The sequence below is a fragment of the Amphiura filiformis genome, chromosome 10, assembly GCF_039555335.1.
Source record: "Amphiura filiformis chromosome 10, Afil_fr2py, whole genome shotgun sequence".
NCBI lineage: Eukaryota > Metazoa > Echinodermata > Ophiuroidea > Amphilepidida > Amphiuridae > Amphiura > Amphiura filiformis.
In genome coordinates, this window is record NC_092637.1 from 41,574,260 (window position 1) to 41,593,834 (window position 19,575).

The window sequence follows — 19,575 nt, forward strand, 5'->3', positions numbered from 1 at the left end:
CCAGGTTTAATCGAATGATTTGAGAATGCAGGCACATAGAGACAAACCCATAACTGTTGAACTTTGCGGACACAACACTGCGCCGAATGCACGGCGCAAGCTGATTGGTCGATTTCCGGGCGAGTGCAATGTGGCAGGATCCGCCCGAAGTGGTATATAAGCAGATCGGCGGATGTGTTTCGCCATTCAGTTTGATCTGACCTAGCAAGCTATACAAATCTGTTAAACATGTCTGGACGTGGTAAAGGAGGAAAAGCAAGATCTAAGGCCAAGAGCCGATCTTCAAGAGCTGGACTGCAGTTTCCAGTCGGTCGTGTACACCGTTTCTTGCGCAAAGGCAACTATGCTGAGCGTGTGGGAGCTGGTGCCCCAGTTTATTTGGCTGCTGTGATGGAGTATCTGGCTGCTGAGATCCTGGAGTTGGCCGGTAATGCTGCCCGAGACAACAAGAAGACAAGAATCAACCCGCGTCACTTACAACTTGCCATCCGCAACGACGAAGAGTTGAACAAGCTACTCAGCGGTGTCACCATCGCACAAGGTGGTGTCCTCCCGAACATCCAGGCTGTACTTCTACCGAAGAAGACCACCAAGGCGAAATAGACTTCTGTCATTTTCCCCCATAAACAAACGGCTCTTTTCAGAGCCACCAAAACTCCCAAAAGAGAGATGATTGTGTTGTATACAAGATATAAATAAATATTAAGATAGTAAAAGTAAGGTCTTTAATACTATAAGTAATAACTAGTCTTTATAAATAAATAAACAAACATTACTATTATATTACACGCGTCACAGTATAAAGTTAATAATGCCTATCGGTATTGTGATTTTGTATCTAGTGTTGTTTGAACATGACTGTATCATATAGCAATTTGTGTTCAGTATGAAGAAATCAAGTATTTGCCACATAGTTGTTGTCATTTTATTTACACTCTCCTTTTTACACATTCAGCGTCCGTCATTTTAGCTACTTACAATATTTTGCAAGACGAATGAAGCTAAACACTTTCATTTCATTTTTCCCCCTGTCCTAATAATTACATATTGTTTACATATTGACTGACATTCATTTAATCTACGTTTGTTTTATTACTACAGTGCTTTGACACTTAAAGGACCATTATCTCATTTTGGAAAATGTGGTGGCTCTGAAAAGAGCCGTTTGTTTTTGACACTGCGGTGACACAGGTTTACTTCTTCTTGGGTGCTGTCTTCTTTGTCTTCGTGGCAGTCTTCTTCTTAACAGGTGTTTTCTTTGCTGGCTTCTTTGTCGCTGCTTTCTTCGCTGGCTTTGCAGTCTTCTTTGGTGTGACTTTCTTAGCGGCTTTCTTTGTAGACTTCTTCTTCGTTGTCGTCTTCTTGACAGTCTTCTTTGTTGCTGCTGTCTTCTTTGCCTTTGCTGCCTCCTTCTTTGCCTTCAGCTTAGCTGCTTTCTTGACCTTCGCTGCCTCTCTTTTCTCCTTCTTCTTTTCGGCGGCTGCCTTCTTGCGTGCTGCTGCTTTAGCCTTAATCGCCTTTTCCTTTTCTGCGTCAGCTTTCTTGGTTCCCAGTTTGAAAGAACCACTGGCTCCCTGTCCTTTTACCTGGACCAGGCTGCCCTTGGTTACACAAGACTTCAAGGCTTTGTTGATGTGCGAGTTCAGCTTCTCAATGTCGCACTTGTAGTTTGCAGCGATGTATTTCTTGATGGCTGAAACAGACGACCCTTTCTTTTCTTTCAGAGCACCGACGGCGGCGACGACCATGTCAGGACATGGTGGATGAGCACGGGGCTTAGCGACCTTCTTGGTTTTCTGAGCAGTAGCCATGGTTGACGATATGAGTATCTTGCACGTTTTTCAACTAGTGAAACAACAGTAATAAAGTACACGCTGTTGCGATGCGACTTCTATATCATCATTGCGGACGTGCGTGAAATCGCCGGATTCGTGATCTCGTGCAGCGCCATTTTTGGTGCATTTCCCCACAAGATGTGCTTGATGTCAAGCCAAAAAATGCAATTTCTACACAAATAAACCTTTCAGATTACTTTCAAATGACGGATACGTTTAGAGATAAATGTGCACAATCTTATTTTACACTTTGCGACTATGCATCGGTTTATTTTCGCTAATGACAGAACGGATTGGTCGTGCATGTATTAAAATAACACCTATGTGACCCAACATTTTCATGATGTTTGCCCTGTCAAACAAAACTGTTACATACTCCCTTCACCATAATAAAAAACACGAGTTTATTCAACCAGAGGAACTTTAAATTGTTTTCAAATCCATGCGCTATGCTGCATTTAGAGTTCCCAAAGGAGATGGTATAAAACACAACATGTATCTCCCCATCATCCCATCCGACAACTATTCTAGTATGGAACTTTTGATTTTATAAGCACAACATTGACATGTGTGTACTTTCAGAAATGTAATAGGCCTAGTATAATAAGTGATTTTTCAAATTCCATGCCGTCTTACCGCCATGTTCTACCATATTGCTATATTTATCTGTATTATTCGTTTACTTGATTTTCTATTTTCCTATTTACTCTATTTACTTATTTACTTTATGTCTATTACTTTACTAACACATTGTCATCTCTCTTTTTTGAAGTTGTGGTGGCTCTGAAAAGAGCCGTTTGAATTTTGAAGAGTTTTTCCGCTTATGCGCGCTCTCCACGGATGCGGCGTGCCAGCTGGATGTCTTTCGGCATGATGGTCACACGCTTGGCATGGATTGCACACAGGTTGGTATCTTCAAAGAGGCCAACCAAGTATGCTTCGCTTGCCTCCTGCAGGGCCATGACGGCAGAACTCTGGAAGCGCAGCTCCGTCTTGAAGTCTTGGGCGATTTCACGGACCAGCCGCTGGAACGGTAGCTTGCGGATGAGGAGCTCGGTGCTCTTCTGGTAGCGACGGATCTCACGAAGCGCCACTGTACCTGGCCTGTAACGATGTGGTTTCTTCACACCGCCGGTTGCTGGTGCTGATTTGCGAGCTGCCTTGGTGGCAAGCTGCTTGCGTGGAGCCTTTCCTCCAGTAGATTTACGTGCGGTTTGCTTTGTACGAGCCATGATTTCGTTTCAACGTATCAATGAATATTGAATAAAGTTCAGCGTAAACGAGACCCTTTATATACCGGTCGGTTTCCGGGCGAAGAGTTTGCACCTCTTCGGTCATTGGTGGGTTCACCGCGGTTCCTGATTGGACGACAGAATCGATCATCTGATTGGACAACGAGCCGCGCAGCATGCATGCACGATAGATTTGGCATTGCTATTTTATATTTTCAATAAACATGGCAGATATTTAGGCACAATTCAATATTCATGACAGACAGAAATTAGCAAAGTTTACATTACACCGACTTTGTGTCAACATTATTGTAAACATGATAAGTACTCAAATTTGTAAAACAATTCATCAAAGTCGCCATCTATCATATGTTCATTTCATAATTATATAACAGCCAGCACTTTATTTTTTAATTAAAGAATATAATGTGCAGCAAATATAAGGATAACACAACTAGCTTATTATTTTGTCGGTTTCTGTTATGGTGGCTCTGAAAAGAGCCGTTTGTTTTTAGGGAAGCGGTAGTTTCTTGAGTTTAACCGCCGAATCCGTACAAGGTACGCCCTTGGCGTTTCAGAGCGTAGACGACGTCCATTGCTGTGACCGTCTTTCTCTTGGCATGCTCGCAATATGTAACTGCATCACGGATGACATTCTCGAGGAAGACTTTCAACACACCACGGGTCTCTTCATAGATAAGACCAGAGATACGTTTCACACCACCTCGACGGGCCAAACGGCGGATAGCTGGTTTGGTGATACCCTGGATGTTATCACGCAAGACCTTGCGATGACGTTTGGCGCCACCTTTTCCAAGTCCCTTTCCTCCTTTACCACGGCCAGACATTGTTATCGGTTGTTTGTGCTTGTTTGCTGATCAAGAACAGAATGAACTTCCGACTGCACCTCGCGCTTCATAAACCAAGCTATTGCGGACGTGAGTGAAAAACTTCACCTGTCGTAGAGGGCGAGTCGCAGAGGGCGAAACCCGATCTCAAGTGTGTCTTCGTAATATGTCCACTGAATTATAAACGAAACGAGAATTAATACTAACAGTAATACAAGTAATGCTAATGATAGATAAAAAAGAAAAGAAGAAGAAGAAGAAGAAGAAGAAAAAATCGAAGAAGAAAAAAAAAATCGTCGCAGATAAATTAAATTATGACATTTGGTTTGGCTTGTTCTTCGACTTACTTGCGTCTTATATACTAAGTACGCACTTTTTCATGCTCTACATACATTGAATGATATTAACACTTACTAACAACTTGTAAAGAGCAGCGCCTACCCAAACTGAGGTGTTTCATACCCATCTTAATGTCAGATTTTGTGTCACCAACGATGTGCAATTAATTCTTTCACATATTTCACTCTATTCATCAAATTCATCTTCCAGTGTTTAAACGTTATACAATCTTTATATCAATAATATGTTTGTATTGGTCTACTGATTTTATATAGTTTTATTGAATATTTGAACTAGTTTTATTGAATAAAAGCAATGAAAGTCTAACATATTTACAACACAATAATCATATCTCTTTTTGGAACTTGTGGTGGCTCTGAAAAGAGCCGTTTGTTTTATGTAAAGCACATTTACTTGGAGGTTGTATATTTGGTGACAGCCTTTGTGCCTTCGCTGACAGCGTGTTTGGCCAGCTCTCCAGGTAGAAGAAGGCGGACAGCGGTCTGTACCTCTCGGCTGCTGATCGTGGATTTCTTGTTGTAATTAGCTAGGCGAGAAGCTTCCCCGGCGATGCGCTCGAAGATGTCGTTGACGAAACTGTTCATGATGCTCATGGCACGGCTTGATATACCAGTGTCTGGATGAACCTGCTTCAACACCTTGTAGATGTAGATACCGTAGCTTTCCTTTCTGCGCCTACGTCTTTTACCAGCAACCCCGGCTGGGCGACCCCGAGCCTTTCCTGCTTTCTTCGCACCTTTACCACTTGCTTTGGGAGACATGTTTACGCACTAGAGTCAGACACTAGAATGATTGCGGAAGTTGCCGCGCGGTCGTATTTATATCGACTCGTATGCAAATTAGGGATCCAAAACGGATCCTGCGTAAAGGGCGGCCTATTAATTTCCCGCTTGCCTGTGTGGGGCTGATTCATATAGAACGCTTTCAAACATTTCCCAAGTTATCATTATTATTGAATTAATTTATCACAAATCTATTTTGAAGAAGATACAAAAAAAAAAAAAAAAAAAAAAAAAAAAAAAAAACTGAACGCATGCAAATTTATTAACAAAATTGCCGCAATAAAAAAACAAACAAAAATACAACAAGGAAAAGAAAAAAGAAAAGAGATACATTTTCTCTCTCTCTCTTTTTATTTTAAACCCGTTGTAGTTCCCATAGTGACAAAGAGTGATTTGGTGTGAATTTGGTGTGAATTTGAAGGCAAAGATCAAGGATCAAGGACGTAGGATGAAGATCAAGGATGCGAAGAAATAGCGTTTACATAAAATTGATATTTGCCAGGTTTAATCGAATGATTTGAGAATGCAGGCACATAGAGACAAAACCCCATACCTGTTGAACTTTGCGGACACAACACTGCGCCGAATGCACGGCGCAAGCTGATTGGTCGATTTCCGGGCGAGTGCAATGTGGCAGGATCCGCCCGAAGTGGTATATAAGCAGATCGGCGGATGTGTTTCGCCATTCAGTTTGATCTGACCTAGCAAGCTATACAAATCTGTTAAACATGTCTGGACGTGGTAAAGGAGGAAAAGCAAGATCTAAGGCCAAGAGCCGATCTTCAAGAGCTGGACTGCAGTTTCCAGTCGGTCGTGTACACCGTTTCTTGCGCAAAGGCAACTATGCTGAGCGTGTGGGAGCTGGTGCCCCAGTTTATTTGGCTGCTGTGATGGAGTATCTGGCTGCTGAGATCCTGGAGTTGGCCGGTAATGCTGCCCGAGACAACAAGAAGACAAGAATCAACCCGCGTCACTTACAACTTGCCATCCGCAACGACGAAGAGTTGAACAAGCTACTCAGCGGTGTCACCATCGCACAAGGTGGTGTCCTCCCGAACATCCAGGCTGTACTTCTACCGAAGAAGACCACCAAGGCGAAATAGACTTCTGTCATTTTCCCCCATAAACAAACGGCTCTTTTCAGAGCCACCAAAACTCCCAAAAAGAGAGATGATTGTGTTGTATACAAGATATAAATAAATATTAAGATAGTTAAAGTAAGGTCTTTAATACTATAAGTAATAACTAGTCTTTATAAATAAATAAACAAACATTACTATTATATTACGCGCGTCACACTATAAAGTTAATAATGCCTATCGGTATTGTGATTTTGTATCTAGTGTTGTTTGAACATGACTGTATCATATAGCAATTTGTGTTCAGTATGAAGAAATCAAGTATTTGCCACATAGTTGTTGTCATTTTATTTACACTCTCCTTTTTACACATTCAGCGTCCGTCATTTTAGCTACTTACAATATTTTGCAAGACGAATGAAGCTAAACACTTTCATTTCATTTTTTCCCCTGTCCTAATAATTACATATTGTTTACATATTGACTGACATTCATTTAATCTACGTTTGTTTTTATTACTACAGTGCTTTGACACTTAAAGGACCATTATCTCATTTTGGAAAATGTGGTGGCTCTGAAAAGAGCCGTTTGTTTTTGACACTGCGGTGACACAGGTTTACTTCTTCTTGGGTGCTGTCTTCTTTGTCTTCGTGGCAGTCTTCTTCTTAACAGGTGTTTTCTTTGCTGGCTTCTTTGTCGCTGCTTTCTTCGCTGGCTTTGCAGTCTTCTTTGGTGTGACTTTCTTAGCGGCTTTCTTTGTAGACTTCTTCTTCGTTGTCGTCTTCTTGACAGTCTTCTTTGTTGCTGCTGTCTTCTTTGCCTTTGCTGCCTCCTTCTTTGCCTTCAGCTTAGCTGCTTTCTTGACCTTTGCTGCCTCTCTTTTCTCCTTCTTCTTTTCGGCGGCTGCCTTCTTGCGTGCTGCTGCTTTAGCCTTAATCGCCTTTTCCTTTTCTGCGTCAGCTTTCTTGGTTCCCAGTTTGAAAGAACCACTGGCTCCCTGTCCTTTTACCTGGACCAGGCTGCCCTTGGTTACACAAGACTTCAAGGCTTTGTTGATGTGCGAGTTCAGCTTCTCAATGTCGCACTTGTAGTTTGCAGCGATGTATTTCTTGATGGCTGAAACAGACGACCCTTTCTTTTCTTTCAGAGCACCGACGGCGGCGACGACCATGTCAGGACATGGTGGATGAGCACGGGGCTTAGCGACCTTCTTGGTTTTCTGAGCAGTAGCCATGGTTGACGATATGAGTATCTTGCACGTTTTTCAACTAGTGAAACAACAGTAATAAAGTACACGCTGTTGCGATGCGACTTCTATATCATCATTGCGGACGTGCGTGAAATCGCCGGATTCGTGATCTCGTGCAGCGCCATTTTTGGTTCATTTCCCCACAAGCTGTGCTTGATGTCAAGCCAAAAAATGCAATTTCTACACAAATAAACCTTTCAGATTACTTTCAAATGACGGATACGTTTAGAGATAAATGCATGTATGTAATATACCGTATTTCATGAGTTTACGCAGAAAAATGCGCATGCGGGAAATGGTGATATCATGAGTTTGCGCATCCCAAAGCTGCTCAAACCCAGCAATTCCTTGATATGCGCAGCTCTTAAAAGCTGCGTCCTTTTGATTTCCTGAGTTTGCGCATCATGCTCAAACTCGGGAAATCTATGTTTTGCGCATCGTGCTCAAACTCAGGAAATCTATGTTTTGAGCATCTGCGCATTCATGGGAATTTCCTAGTTTGCGCACGACCTAGTCTCTTTTTGCAGTCGTTTTTATAAATAAATAAATTAGTATATTTTAATCATGTTGAAAGCTCTGATGACGTTCAAAGACTATACGAATGGCAAATTGTTAAGAACAAAATTTTTAAAAACAAAACAAGAAACAGTACCGTTTGCGTGCATCGATTCATTTTGATATATCATATATAGGCCTATATATAGGCCCTATCCCGGGACCAGTATATTGGGCCTACACACAAATATTCCCACTCCCTATGCCTACATCTATGCATGCCGAGGTTTACAGGTTGATGGTAGAGTCTTTTGATGAAATAGCCGGTAGGCCTAAATGTTCGAATAGTGAAATATAGAGATAATGTAATATTCGGACTAAAATAGCCAGAAGGGTTATTTCACTTTAATACCTTGTCATGTAGGCTTTTTTGAGTTATTATCGATATCTGATGTATTACTAATATTATTTGAGCATTTCATTTCAAAATACTTAGTGGATTATCCGATTTGTGTATAGGCTAGTGTGATAGGATGCATCATTATAACCATATAATTTCGGATCGTGCTTGTGTGAAAAACGCACGTACATGAAAGTCAAGTTTGCTTAGCCGAGTGTCATGTCATGATCACGAGTCTTATAGAACCTACTTTTAGGCCCGATGCTACTTTTGCCTTTTGAAAGATCTAGCACAATTATCAATAATATTATCATCATATCCTTTGTTTTCAAAAATGCTGATAATTTTTCATCTGAACTTTTAAATCTTTTGAGGAGTGTAGTATAGTATAGGGTCATTTGGTGAAAAGCTCAAATCCTCTGACTCTTTCATCAGCATGTTCAGAGGATTTGAGTCCTTCTTTTAAAGTTTTGAAATGCTAAAAGTCTATAAGTATATCCTTTCCTGTGAGTGAGTCGTTTCTTAAAGGAGCATACGTATTGGAACAAAGTTGTGCATATTTAGACCATGGTCTAAAACATACTATTTTGGGTTTTTTCAGGGCCATGACATAATTAAGATTGACAGGTTACATCGGCGTTCTGGACCATCTCCTCCTCACACTGTGGTGAGTTCCCCAGTCATTGGTTACAGCTCGATATATTATTAGGCCTATATAGCCTAGTACGTACATGCATGGTCATTTGGTGAAAAGCTCAAATTCTCCAATTCTTTCCTCGAGTGTCCTTCTTTCTTAAGTTTCTTTCCATATTAAGGTCTTCATTTCTTTCTTTTCTTTAATTTCTGTCTTTGATTATTTTTTAAATTTCTTTTCTTTCTTTCTTAAATTTCTGTTTTTCTTTCTTAAATTTCTTTTTTTTTCTATTTCTCTTTCTTTCTAGTTCTATCTTTCTTTTTCTCCTTCAATTTGATAATGGTGTGCAACTGTCATGAGCCCGGGGTCAAGAGATGAAGTCATTAAATGTAGGCCTACGATCGTTTTAATGTTTTTCAACACATGCCTCATGCGGATTTTTGACATTATTTAATGTCTAAACAATGTCAAAGCTTCAACTGGAATCGGTCAACTTAATGTTTGAAATCACCGGAATAGACAAAAATCTTTCTTGTTTAGCATTTAATTAAATGTTTACGAATTGGTCGACAATAACGTGTTTAGTGATATAGCGCCGGTTTTGATTTTATTTTAAACTCCAGAATTCGTTATTTTTCCTGTTCACGCGCGCACATAATAAGTCTTCCCTATCTAGGTATATCAAACACTCAGATTTGGAAGCCAGTGGTCCAGTTCATCGTTTGCACGATCAGGCTGGCATGATAGGGTCATTTGGTGAAGAGCTAAAAGCATCTGATTCTTTCACCAAGTGAAGACCTGAGCGCAAGAAGACCGTAAGTCCACTTGGCCCCTCAACATGTATACAAAAAAGTTACGTATAGTTTCTTAGGGTTTTATAATGTTTAATACATGTTCCAGGGTGAAAACATCATGAAAGGTTGTGAAAGATTTGTTTTGCACCCTGAACATGTATAAAACATTACCAAACTATATACGAAACTATACGAAACTTACGCAACTTACGTGATATAGGTGCTTTGATTTCTATTTCTGTATTTCAATCTTTTTTCGTGCACATTATTTCCCCTTTTAAACTATATCAGAAAAGGGTATTACAGCACAGCTAAAAGAGAATAGTGTGTGTTTTATGAGAAATTGCAAGAACCCCATAAACAAAATGGTTCTTTGGCCTTTGCAAAATCTTTTTCATGTCTATAAATGGTTCTTTCTAGCATTACATATAGGCCCTACCACCAAATTCCAAGGCTTATCATATCAAAACTACAATACAAAATACACACCCATCCGCCTTACACAACCCACACACACCCACCCAATCCTACAAACATACACGCGGTATTATAGATGTTGAGCGCAGAATGCAGAAAAATGCATTTTGAGCTCACCATATAAAGCATCACAAAAGCGTCTCATCACATAAACTAACCAGCACACCCCTACTGTACACTCACCCCACACTCGCCACACACCCGCCAAACAAATACTAAACACGCACATAAGCAATCTAGACCTACATCATTAATGGATTTTTAAGCGCAGAATGTCGAAAATAAATTTGAGACTTTATAATAATGCCATATGATAACTACCGATATTTAGAGATCACTGTAAATGTCATATCACAAAACATGAACGTCTCACCATAACAACTTATATACAACCCTTTTCTTCTTTCTTTTTCTTTCTGCGTTTCTATCGTCTTTGGTGCACTCTGTTTTTCCCTTTATCCCCAATATAATTATACTTGAAGTATTTCACACACCCAGATTTGGAAAATTTGTTTCATTTTCTTTTTAAAATGCACATAATTATCATGATCATTTAGGCCTATATGGTCAAATCACAAGTTTTAAAAGATTGTCAAGTTCAAAATAATATTTATAATGTTCTTTCCTTATTTCTTTTATGAGGCCTATATATAAAAAAATAAAACCCAAATCACGATAGGCCTATGCAAATGATTGACATATGATTTATAATTATGCTGTATAATTAATCTGTATCTCGTCTGTCAATCATTGTCAAATCAATGGCGATGTTGATTAAAGGGCCTATTAACATATTTCGGTAAGTCATACAATGTCTATAATACGCCGTGATTAGCCACAAGCCGAAAACGGGAAGGTCAACTTGGCCATTAATGGTAAATTTTGCATAAATTAAAGGTCGCTAACCCCCTGATTGTCGTTTTTATTTGCAAATTACTGATTTCTAGCAAACACCACACCTATATTTATTATAATATTAATCACGTACTTATTTATGAAAAAGGGTACAATCTAACTATTCTGACAGTTATTTTGAATATATACCAATGGATAGGCCTATTCTACATACGGCATTGCGCGGTGCTCCTTTATTAAAAGGGAAATCCCTGTTTGGACACGGTCAACATGGTAGAAGCGCTTATAAATCAGGCCTAATTCTTTGTTGAATAATAGTATTTTCACGTCACGAATGCAACATGGCATTCGCCTGTAGGCCTACATAATAACTTTAGAATGTAAATTTGATAATAACTACATTATCAATTATCATTTTCACCCGTATAGGCAGGGACAAATTTAGCGGTGGCCCTGCGCCAGTGGATTTTGCATGCGCGTATTTTTTGTGGGGAGCTTTGGGGCGCCAGCCCCTGGGGTAAAAGCAGGGGCGGCCAAAATGAAGGGCGGCCCAAACAGGGGCGGCATAAACGAAGGGGCGGCAAAAAGAATTAGTAAATACAAAAGGGCGGAAAAAATTGATAAAGCATAAATTTTTTTGAAAAAATGGTACTTTAGGCCTACATCAAAATTTGCAGCTTTTAAGGCGATAGCACCTGAAAACCACTTTTTCAAACGACCGAGAAAAAAATTGGGTCAACCTTTTCAGGCTGTTGAGGAAGGGCGGCAAAATTTTCTTCAGCCCCCCGGGGTTGGGCGGCAACGGTACGGAATTGGGCCACTATAACTTCCAACAATGCTGACCCGACGGGCCACTAGATATTTGAGCCTGATATAACAGTTCTCATATGAGACAAGATATAATCAGTGATTGACATAATTTGACACAGTTTCTGCTCCATTTGTCACCTGTGTGCAATTTATAGTATTTCGTATATTAATTCTTATTCTTGCATTGCATGGAAATTGGAAATAATTATATGGCCGCTTCCTACAGACCCGTATACATTTTTCAAAGAGGAAAGTTTGAAAGTTAATTCGAGTAGGGTATGCAAATGTCTTCCAAATTCTACTAGGTGGACAAATTTTAAATGAAATGGCAGGGATGTTCCTCGGCCATGTTAAAGGTAGGGGGCCAGGTCAAATGTACAATTACAAAAATATGGGGTCATTCAGTACACAACCTGAATAAAAATGGGGTCATTCGGTATGAAACTTTGAAAAAGGGATGGTCATTGGGGTAACAAAAAGTAAAATGGGAGTCATTGAGTACAGGATTGCCAAAAGAGTATCATTAAGTACACCTAAATAAGTGCCAAACTGCGTAAAAAAACTTGGCCACCTTGGAAATGTGGAAATCTCATTATTTCTGGAGGAGAACACAAATACCACCTAAATTTGGGAATTAAAAGGGGGTCATTGGGTATAGCAGGAAATAGAAAAAGGGGTCATTGAGTGCATGAATTTTTTAAGGGGGTCATTGGGTAATAGGTAGGACCATAACACAAAAAGGGGGTCATTGGGTACAAGCCGGTTTGAAAAAGGGGTCTATCCTGAGGCACATGATGCATATCTGTCATGGAAGTGCCCCCGGGTTTTTTTTTTTTTCATTCTTTCTAAATACTATCCCTATACTCCAACATGTTCAGCATTCAAACATGTTTACAAAGTGATTGCATTATATAATGCGTTTAGTGATAATATATATATCATTTTAAACTTCATAGCTCGTTATTTTTCCTGTTCACGCGCCCACATAGGTCTTCCATATCTGGGTATATCAAATACCCAGATTTGGAAGCACAGAAGTTGGTCGTTTTATACCGTGTGCATGGTCAGGCTGTAGACTGTATAATAGCATCCTTTAATTAGACAATTAATTAAGATCTTTGTAAAGGGGTGACTTTCTTTTTCAAATAAGAAATAAAATATATTTCTTTCTTATTTGTTTTTTTCTTTCTTTCTTTCTTTCTTTCTTTCTTTCTTTCTTTCTTTTTTTCTTTCTTTCTTTCTTTCTTTCTTTCTTTTTCTTTTCTTTCTTTCTTTCTTTCTTTCTTTCTACACTACAACATGTTCAACATTTAAACATGTTAAAAAAGTGATTGCAATAATGTGTTTAGCGATATATTTTATTTTAAACATCATATAACTCGTTATTTTTCTTGTTCACGCTCTCACATAGGTCTTCCATATCTGGGTATATCAAATACCCAGATTTGGAAGCATAAAGCATGATGCAGTCATGTCTACAGTAGAATTCATCTCGACCTTTGCAGGACTTAACCCCATTAAAAGCTATTAAACCAAGATAACACTCATTGAAACAGCTCAACTGATTAAATCGGATCTTCTCTGGTTGTGCACAAGTGACTGTTTTCATGTGCGATATCGCAATAAAGCTGGTATTCATAGCTTCAGTTGGGTAACCGATTATAAAGGAAACGAAAGGAAACAATGTTATGTGTGGCTTTGTTCACGAAATCAGACAATGGCGTGCTTTTTGTAAACCAGCATTCTTGAAAATGAGCAACATAATGATTTTTTGACTTAACACGGTTTGGAAATAATTTCTTCATAATTTTGGTGTTATCTGTCGTTTACATGTCTTTCCTAAAACACAAAAGTACGACCCTCTCCAAACACCTAAATTAGCTAAAAATTTAGGACATGTTACAAAACTATATTGTCTAGAATTTTAGAAGAGTACTTTTAATATTGGCCGGTTATTTTTCACACAGCGACGTTAACTAGGCAATGTACTATTACCTATAACATTAACTAAAACACCAAAGTACGAATATTTCCAAACATCTAAATTAGCTAAAATTTAGGACATGTTAAAAACTATATTTTCTAGAACTTTAGAAGAGTACTTTTAATATTGGCCGGTTATTTTCACACAGCGACGTTAACTAGTCATATCCCCATACTGTTAACATAGGGCTATTTGTAGAGGTCACTCGTCAATGGGAAAGAGCACTGTGTATTGTGTATAGGAAAACGGACAGTAACTGCAGTATGGTGGGTCGTTTTATGCCGTGTGTAGACCAGGCTGTATACTGCATGCCCTATAATAGCATCCATAAGGGGATGACTTTATTTTTCAAATAAAAATATATTTCTTTCTTATTTATTTTCTCTCTTTCAGTGACTTTCTTTTACTTTTAGTCCACATTTTTAACAAAACATTGCTTTGTCTTTTTGGTGTTTTTTTTTTCTTTCTCTTTAAATACTATCCTTCAATATACTCAAACATGTTCAGCATTCAAACATGTTTACAAAGTGATTGCATTATATAATGCGTTTAGTGATAATATATATATTTCATTTTAAACTTCATAACTCGTTATTTTTCCTGTTCACGCGCCCACATAGGTCTTCCATATCTGGGTATATCAAATACCCAGATTTGGAAGCACAGAAGTTGGTCGTTTTATGCCGTGGGCATGGTCAGGCTGTAGACTGTACAATAGCATCGTTTAATTAGATAATTAATTAAGATCTTTGTAAAGGGGTGACTTTCTTTTTCAAATTAGAAAATTAAATTATATTTCTTTCTTATTTGTTTTCTCTCTTTCAGTGACTTTCTTTTAATTGTATTCCATGTTTTAACAAAACATTGTTTTGTCTTTTTTAGCATGGATGTTATGAGTTATTGTATAATATTAAACAGTTTTGAACTGATTTTCTTTCTTTCATTTGTTTTTCTTCCTTTCTTTTCATCTAAAATCGGACTAATTATTATATTTTCAAGGGCGGATTCGTTTGTTTCCTTTCTTTTCATCTAAAATCGGGCTAATTATTATATTTTGAAGGGCGGATTTGTTTGTTTCCTTTCTTTTCATCTAAAATCGGGATATCGAAAAGACTGAATGGACAGGAAACCCATCTTTTTTTTTTTATTCCTCAAGTTTCTTTTTTTTCTTCCTTCCTTCTTTTTTTTTCTTAGTACTATAAGCACTATCCCTCAATATACTCAAACATGTTAAACATTCAAGTTTAGTGATATAGGGGCTTAGAAATGTGATTTCATTTTGAACTTTTTTTTAATCTTTCGACAGCCATGGTGTTACCGTGTTACTGTCTATGATTTATTAAACATTTTCATACAAAAGAAAGGTGGCTGATTTTAATTTTTTTTTATCAATGATAAGAATCTGGTTAAATTATAGAATCCATTGATTTTATATATATTATACAGATTCCATTGATTAATAATAGCACCCCGGTGAATGATTAATACCAAAGAATTCAATATCCTAGCCATTCAGCTATTGTTCCTATTATATAACGTGACATTGCGCTAATCACCTTGTCAAGTGGACAAATGTTATGGTATCCTTTCCTGTATTGTTTATCATTAATTTATTATTATAACCAATATAGTTCCCCAAAAAGGTACTTATTTTGTTAGATGAACAACTAAGTAAATAATAATAAATCAATAAATGATCAAATATGTTATGATAGTAAATAAATAAACAGCCTATAAATAGATAAAAGATACATTATAAATACATAAGTAACAGAAGAAAGAGAATAATAATATAAACAAATTAAATTCTCCAATGTGACTTTTATTATAATACAAATAGGCCGGCTTATATCAATAATAAAACCACAGTATATTTATAATAATATTAATAACACTAATAATAATAATAATAATATAATAAGAATAATAAGAATAATAAAAATAATAACAACAATAATAATAATAAATAATAATAACAATAATAATAATAATAATAATAATAATAATAATAATAATAATAATAATAATATAATAATAATAATAATAATAATAATATACAATTCTGATGATAGAAAGCAAAATTAAATCTCAGAGCAATAATTTCCTCCGTTTTGACAGTTGTACCGTCCGTGATCATGATGCTCATTTCAAGGAAATTCCTTCATGCTTTGCAAGGAAATTCCTAGTTTGCAGGCTGCTCAAACTCGGAAATTCGGCTGTTTGAGCATGCGCATATCAAAGAAATTCCCAGTTTGCGCACGCTGCTCAAAAATCGGAAGTTCGGCTGCGCAAACTAGGGAATTCGTTCAAATGCGCATCTTAATTAATTACGTGCGCAAAGTCGAGATATCACTGAAATGAGCATGCTCAAAGTCGGGAAATCCGTACTATGCGCATGCGCAAAACGGTGCGTCCTTTCTTGATATCCGGGGTCTCACATAGCTCATAAATGTGCATAATCTTATTTTACACTTTGCGACTATGCATCGGTTTATTTTCGCTAATGACAGAACGGATTGGTCGTGCATGTATTAAAATAACACCTATGTGACCCAACATTTTCATGATGTTTGCCCTGTCAAACAAAACTGTTACATACTCCCTTCACCATAATAAAAAACACGAGTTTATTCAACCAGAGGAACTTTAAATTGTTTTCAAATCCATGCGCTATGCTACATTTAGAGTTCCCAAAGGAGATGGTATAAAACACAACATGTATCTCCCCATCATCCCATCCGACAACTATTCTAGTATGGAACTTTTGATTTTATAAGCACAACATTGACATGTGTGTACTTTCAGAAATGTAATAGCCTAGTATAATAAGTGATTTTTCAAATTCCATGCCGTCTTACCGCCTTGTTCTACCATATTGCTATATTTATCTGTATTATTTGTTTACTTTACTTGATTTTCTATTTACTCTATTTTTCTATTTACTTTATGTCTATTACTTTACTAACACATTGTCATCTCTCAAGTTGTGGTGGCTCTGAAAAGAGCCGTTTGAATTTTGAAGAGTTTTTCCGCTTATGCGCGCTCTCCACGGATGCGGCGTGCCAGCTGGATGTCTTTCGGCATGATGGTCACACGCTTGGCATGGATTGCACACAGGTTGGTATCTTCAAAGAGGCCAACAAAGTATGCTTCGCTTGCCTCCTGCAGGGCCATGACGGCAGAACTCTGGAAGCGCAGCTCCGTCTTGAAGTCTTGGGCGATTTCACGGACCAGCCGCTGGAACGGTAGCTTGCGGATGAGGAGCTCGGTGCTCTTCTGGTAGCGACGGATCTCACGAAGCGCCACTGTACCTTGAATGTAACGATGTGGTTTCTTCACACCGCCGGTTGCTGGTGCTGATTTGCGAGCTGCCTTGGTGGCAAGCTGCTTGCGTGGAGCCTTTCCTCCAGTAGATTTACGTGCGGTTTGCTTTGTACGAGCCATGATTTCGTTTCAACGTATCAATGAATATTGAATAAAGTTCAGCGTAAACGAGACCCTTTATATACCGGTCGGTTTCCGGGCGAAGAGTTTGCACCTCTTCGGTCATTGGTGGGTTCACCGCGGTTCCTGATTGGACGACAGAATCGATCATCTGATTGGACAACGAGCCGCGCAGCTTATTATTTTGTCGGTTTCTTTCTGTTTCTTATCTTATGTTCAATTATTACTCTGTATTCAGTTAACTATCTATCTATTTATTAACGAATTCATTTATTTATATATTTACTTAGACACAATTTCATTTCTCTTTTTGGAAGTAATGGTGGCTCTGAAAAGAGCCGTTTGTTTTTAGGGAAGCGGTAGTTTCTTGAGTTTAACCGCCGAATCCGTACAAGGTACGCCCTTGGCGTTTCAGAGCGTAGACGACGTCCATTGCTGTAACCGTCTTTCTCTTGGCATGCTCGCAATATGTAACTGCATCACGGATGACATTCTCGAGGAAGACTTTCAACACACCACGGGTCTCTTCATAGATAAGACCAGAGATACGTTTCACACCACCTCGACGGGCCAAACGGCGGATAGCTGGTTTGGTGATACCCTGGATGTTATCACGCAAGACCTTGCGATGACGTTTGGCGCCACCTTTTCCAAGTCCCTTTCCTCCTTTACCACGGCCAGACATTGTTATCGGTTGTTTGTGCTTGTTTGCTGATCAAGAACAGAATGAACTTCCGACTGCACCTCGCGCTTCATAAACCAAGCTATTGCGGACGTGAGTGAAAAACTTCACCTGTCGTAGAGGGCGAGTCGCAGAGGGCGAAACCCGATCTCAAGTGTGTCTTCGTAATATGTCCACTGAATTATAAACGAAACGAGAATTAATACTAACAGTAATACAAGTAATGCTAATGATAGATAAAAAGAAGAAGAAGAAGAAGAAGAAGAAGAAGAAAGAAAAAAAAGAAGAAAAAAAATCGTCGCAGATAAATTAAATTATGACATTTGGTTTGGCTTGTTCTTCGACTTACTTGCGTCTTATATACTAAGTACGCACTTTTTCATGCTCTACATACATTGAATGATATTAACACTTACTAACAACTTGTAAAGAGCAGCGCCTACCCAAACTGAGGTGTTTCATACCCATCTTAATGTCAGATTTTGTGTCACCAACGATGTGCAATTAATTCTTTCACATATTTCACTCTATTCATCAAATTCATCTTCCAGTGTTTAAACGTTATACAATCTTTATATCAATAATATGTTTGTATTGGTCTACTGATTTTATATAGTTTTATTGAATATTTGAACTAGTTTTATTGAATAAAAGCAATGAAAGTCTTAACATATTTACAACACAATAATCATATCTCTTTTTGGAACTTGTGGTGGCTCTGAAAAGAGCCGTTTGTTTTTATGTAAAGCACATTTACTTGGAGGTTGTATATTTGGTGACAGCCTTTGTGCCTTCGCTGACAGCGTGTTTGGCCAGCTCTCCAGGTAGAAGAAGGCGGACAGCGGTCTGTACCTCTCGGCTGCTGATCGTGGATTTCTTGTTGTAATTAGCTAGGCGAGAAGCTTCCCGGCGATGCGCTCGAAGATGTCGTTGACGAAACTGTTCATGATGCTCATGGCACGGCTTGATATACCAGTGTCTGGATGAACCTGCTTCAACACCTTGTAGATGTAGATACCGTAGCTTTCCTTTCTGCGCCTACGTCTTTTACCAGCAACCCCGGCTGGGCGACCCCGAGCCTTTCCTGCTTTCTTCGCACCTTTACCACTTGCTTTGGGAGACATGTTTACGCACTAGAGTCAGACACTAGAATGATTGCGGAAGTTGCCGCGCGGTCGTATTTATATCGACTCGTATGCAAATTAGGGATCCAAAACGGATCCTGCGTAAAGGGCGGCCTATTAATTTCCCGCTTGCCTGTGTGGGGCTGATTCATATAGAACGCTTTCAAACATTTCCCAAGTTATCATTATTATTGAATTAATTTATCACAAATCTATTTTGAAGAAGATACAAAAAAAAAAAAAAAAAAAAAAAAAAAAAAAAAAAAAAAAGAAAACTGAACGCATGCAAATTTATTAACAAAATTGCCGCAATAAAAAAACAAACAAAAATACAACAAGGAAAAGAAAAAAAGAAAAGAGATACATTTTCTCTCTCTCTCTTTTTTTTTTAAACCCGTTGTAGTTCCCATAGTGACAAAGAGTGATTTGGTGTGAATTTGGTGTGAATTTGAAGGCAAAGATCAAGGATCAAGGACGTAGGATGAAGATCA

The 19,575-nt window shown here is 38.4% G+C and overlaps 9 protein-coding genes and 1 pseudogene across 9 annotated transcripts; 2 read left to right on the forward strand and 8 right to left on the reverse strand.

Annotated features, from left to right (window-relative positions):
- Positions 1-78: 78 nt before the first annotated feature.
- Positions 79-655, forward strand: LOC140162868 (histone H2A-like). Its single transcript, XM_072186171.1, has one exon. The coding sequence runs from the start codon at positions 229-231 to the stop codon at positions 601-603; it is 375 nt and encodes a 124-aa protein (XP_072042272.1). The 5' UTR covers positions 79-228; the 3' UTR covers positions 604-655.
- A 47-nt stretch (positions 656-702) lies between these two features.
- On the reverse strand, positions 703-1,904 carry LOC140162869 (uncharacterized). The gene has a single exon (XM_072186172.1). The coding sequence runs from the start codon at positions 1,809-1,811 to the stop codon at positions 1,194-1,196; it is 618 nt and encodes a 205-aa protein (XP_072042273.1). The 5' UTR covers positions 1,812-1,904; the 3' UTR covers positions 703-1,193.
- Positions 1,905-2,002: 98 nt separating this feature from the next.
- Positions 2,003-3,222, reverse strand: LOC140162870 (histone H3, embryonic). The gene has a single exon (XM_072186173.1). It carries the CDS (start codon positions 3,065-3,067, stop codon positions 2,657-2,659), a length of 411 nt encoding a protein of 136 aa, XP_072042274.1. The 5' UTR covers positions 3,068-3,222; the 3' UTR covers positions 2,003-2,656.
- A 334-nt stretch (positions 3,223-3,556) lies between these two features.
- On the reverse strand, positions 3,557-3,997 carry LOC140162223 (histone H4). The gene has a single exon (XM_072185480.1). It carries the CDS (start codon positions 3,913-3,915, stop codon positions 3,604-3,606), a length of 312 nt encoding a protein of 103 aa, XP_072041581.1. The 5' UTR covers positions 3,916-3,997; the 3' UTR covers positions 3,557-3,603.
- A 666-nt stretch (positions 3,998-4,663) lies between these two features.
- LOC140162224 (late histone H2B.2.1-like) lies at positions 4,664-5,082 on the reverse strand. Its single transcript, XM_072185481.1, has one exon. The coding sequence runs from the start codon at positions 5,034-5,036 to the stop codon at positions 4,665-4,667; it is 372 nt and encodes a 123-aa protein (XP_072041582.1). The 5' UTR covers positions 5,037-5,082; the 3' UTR covers position 4,664.
- Positions 5,083-5,645: 563 nt separating this feature from the next.
- Positions 5,646-6,233, forward strand: LOC140162225 (histone H2A-like). The gene has a single exon (XM_072185482.1). The coding sequence runs from the start codon at positions 5,786-5,788 to the stop codon at positions 6,158-6,160; it is 375 nt and encodes a 124-aa protein (XP_072041583.1). The 5' UTR covers positions 5,646-5,785; the 3' UTR covers positions 6,161-6,233.
- Positions 6,234-6,367: 134 nt separating this feature from the next.
- Positions 6,368-7,529, reverse strand: LOC140162226 (uncharacterized). Its single transcript, XM_072185483.1, has one exon. It carries the CDS (start codon positions 7,368-7,370, stop codon positions 6,753-6,755), a length of 618 nt encoding a protein of 205 aa, XP_072041584.1. The 5' UTR covers positions 7,371-7,529; the 3' UTR covers positions 6,368-6,752.
- A 9,284-nt stretch (positions 7,530-16,813) lies between these two features.
- LOC140162227 (histone H3, embryonic-like) lies at positions 16,814-17,414 on the reverse strand. The gene has a single exon (XM_072185484.1). It carries the CDS (start codon positions 17,276-17,278, stop codon positions 16,868-16,870), a length of 411 nt encoding a protein of 136 aa, XP_072041585.1. The 5' UTR covers positions 17,279-17,414; the 3' UTR covers positions 16,814-16,867.
- Positions 17,415-17,569: 155 nt separating this feature from the next.
- On the reverse strand, positions 17,570-18,063 carry LOC140162228 (histone H4). Its single transcript, XM_072185485.1, has one exon. It carries the CDS (start codon positions 17,961-17,963, stop codon positions 17,652-17,654), a length of 312 nt encoding a protein of 103 aa, XP_072041586.1. The 5' UTR covers positions 17,964-18,063; the 3' UTR covers positions 17,570-17,651.
- A 630-nt stretch (positions 18,064-18,693) lies between these two features.
- LOC140162229 (late histone H2B.2.1-like) lies at positions 18,694-19,130 on the reverse strand (annotated as a pseudogene).
- Positions 19,131-19,575: the final 445 nt, after the last annotated feature.

Bases quoted from the DNA above. Each gene is read 5' to 3' on its own strand.
- LOC140162223 (XM_072185480.1), bottom strand. From the start codon at position 3,915: ATGTCTGGCCGTGGTAAAGGAGGAAAGGGACTTGGAAAAGGTGGCGCC.
- LOC140162225 (XM_072185482.1), top strand. From the start codon at position 5,786: ATGTCTGGACGTGGTAAAGGAGGAAAAGCAAGATCTAAGGCCAAGAGC.
- LOC140162868 (XM_072186171.1), top strand. From the start codon at position 229: ATGTCTGGACGTGGTAAAGGAGGAAAAGCAAGATCTAAGGCCAAGAGC.
- LOC140162224 (XM_072185481.1), bottom strand. From the start codon at position 5,036: ATGTCTCCCAAAGCAAGTGGTAAAGGTGCGAAGAAAGCAGGAAAGGCT.
- LOC140162869 (XM_072186172.1), bottom strand. From the start codon at position 1,811: ATGGCTACTGCTCAGAAAACCAAGAAGGTCGCTAAGCCCCGTGCTCAT.
- LOC140162226 (XM_072185483.1), bottom strand. From the start codon at position 7,370: ATGGCTACTGCTCAGAAAACCAAGAAGGTCGCTAAGCCCCGTGCTCAT.
- LOC140162870 (XM_072186173.1), bottom strand. From the start codon at position 3,067: ATGGCTCGTACAAAGCAAACCGCACGTAAATCTACTGGAGGAAAGGCT.
- LOC140162228 (XM_072185485.1), bottom strand. From the start codon at position 17,963: ATGTCTGGCCGTGGTAAAGGAGGAAAGGGACTTGGAAAAGGTGGCGCC.
- LOC140162227 (XM_072185484.1), bottom strand. From the start codon at position 17,278: ATGGCTCGTACAAAGCAAACCGCACGTAAATCTACTGGAGGAAAGGCT.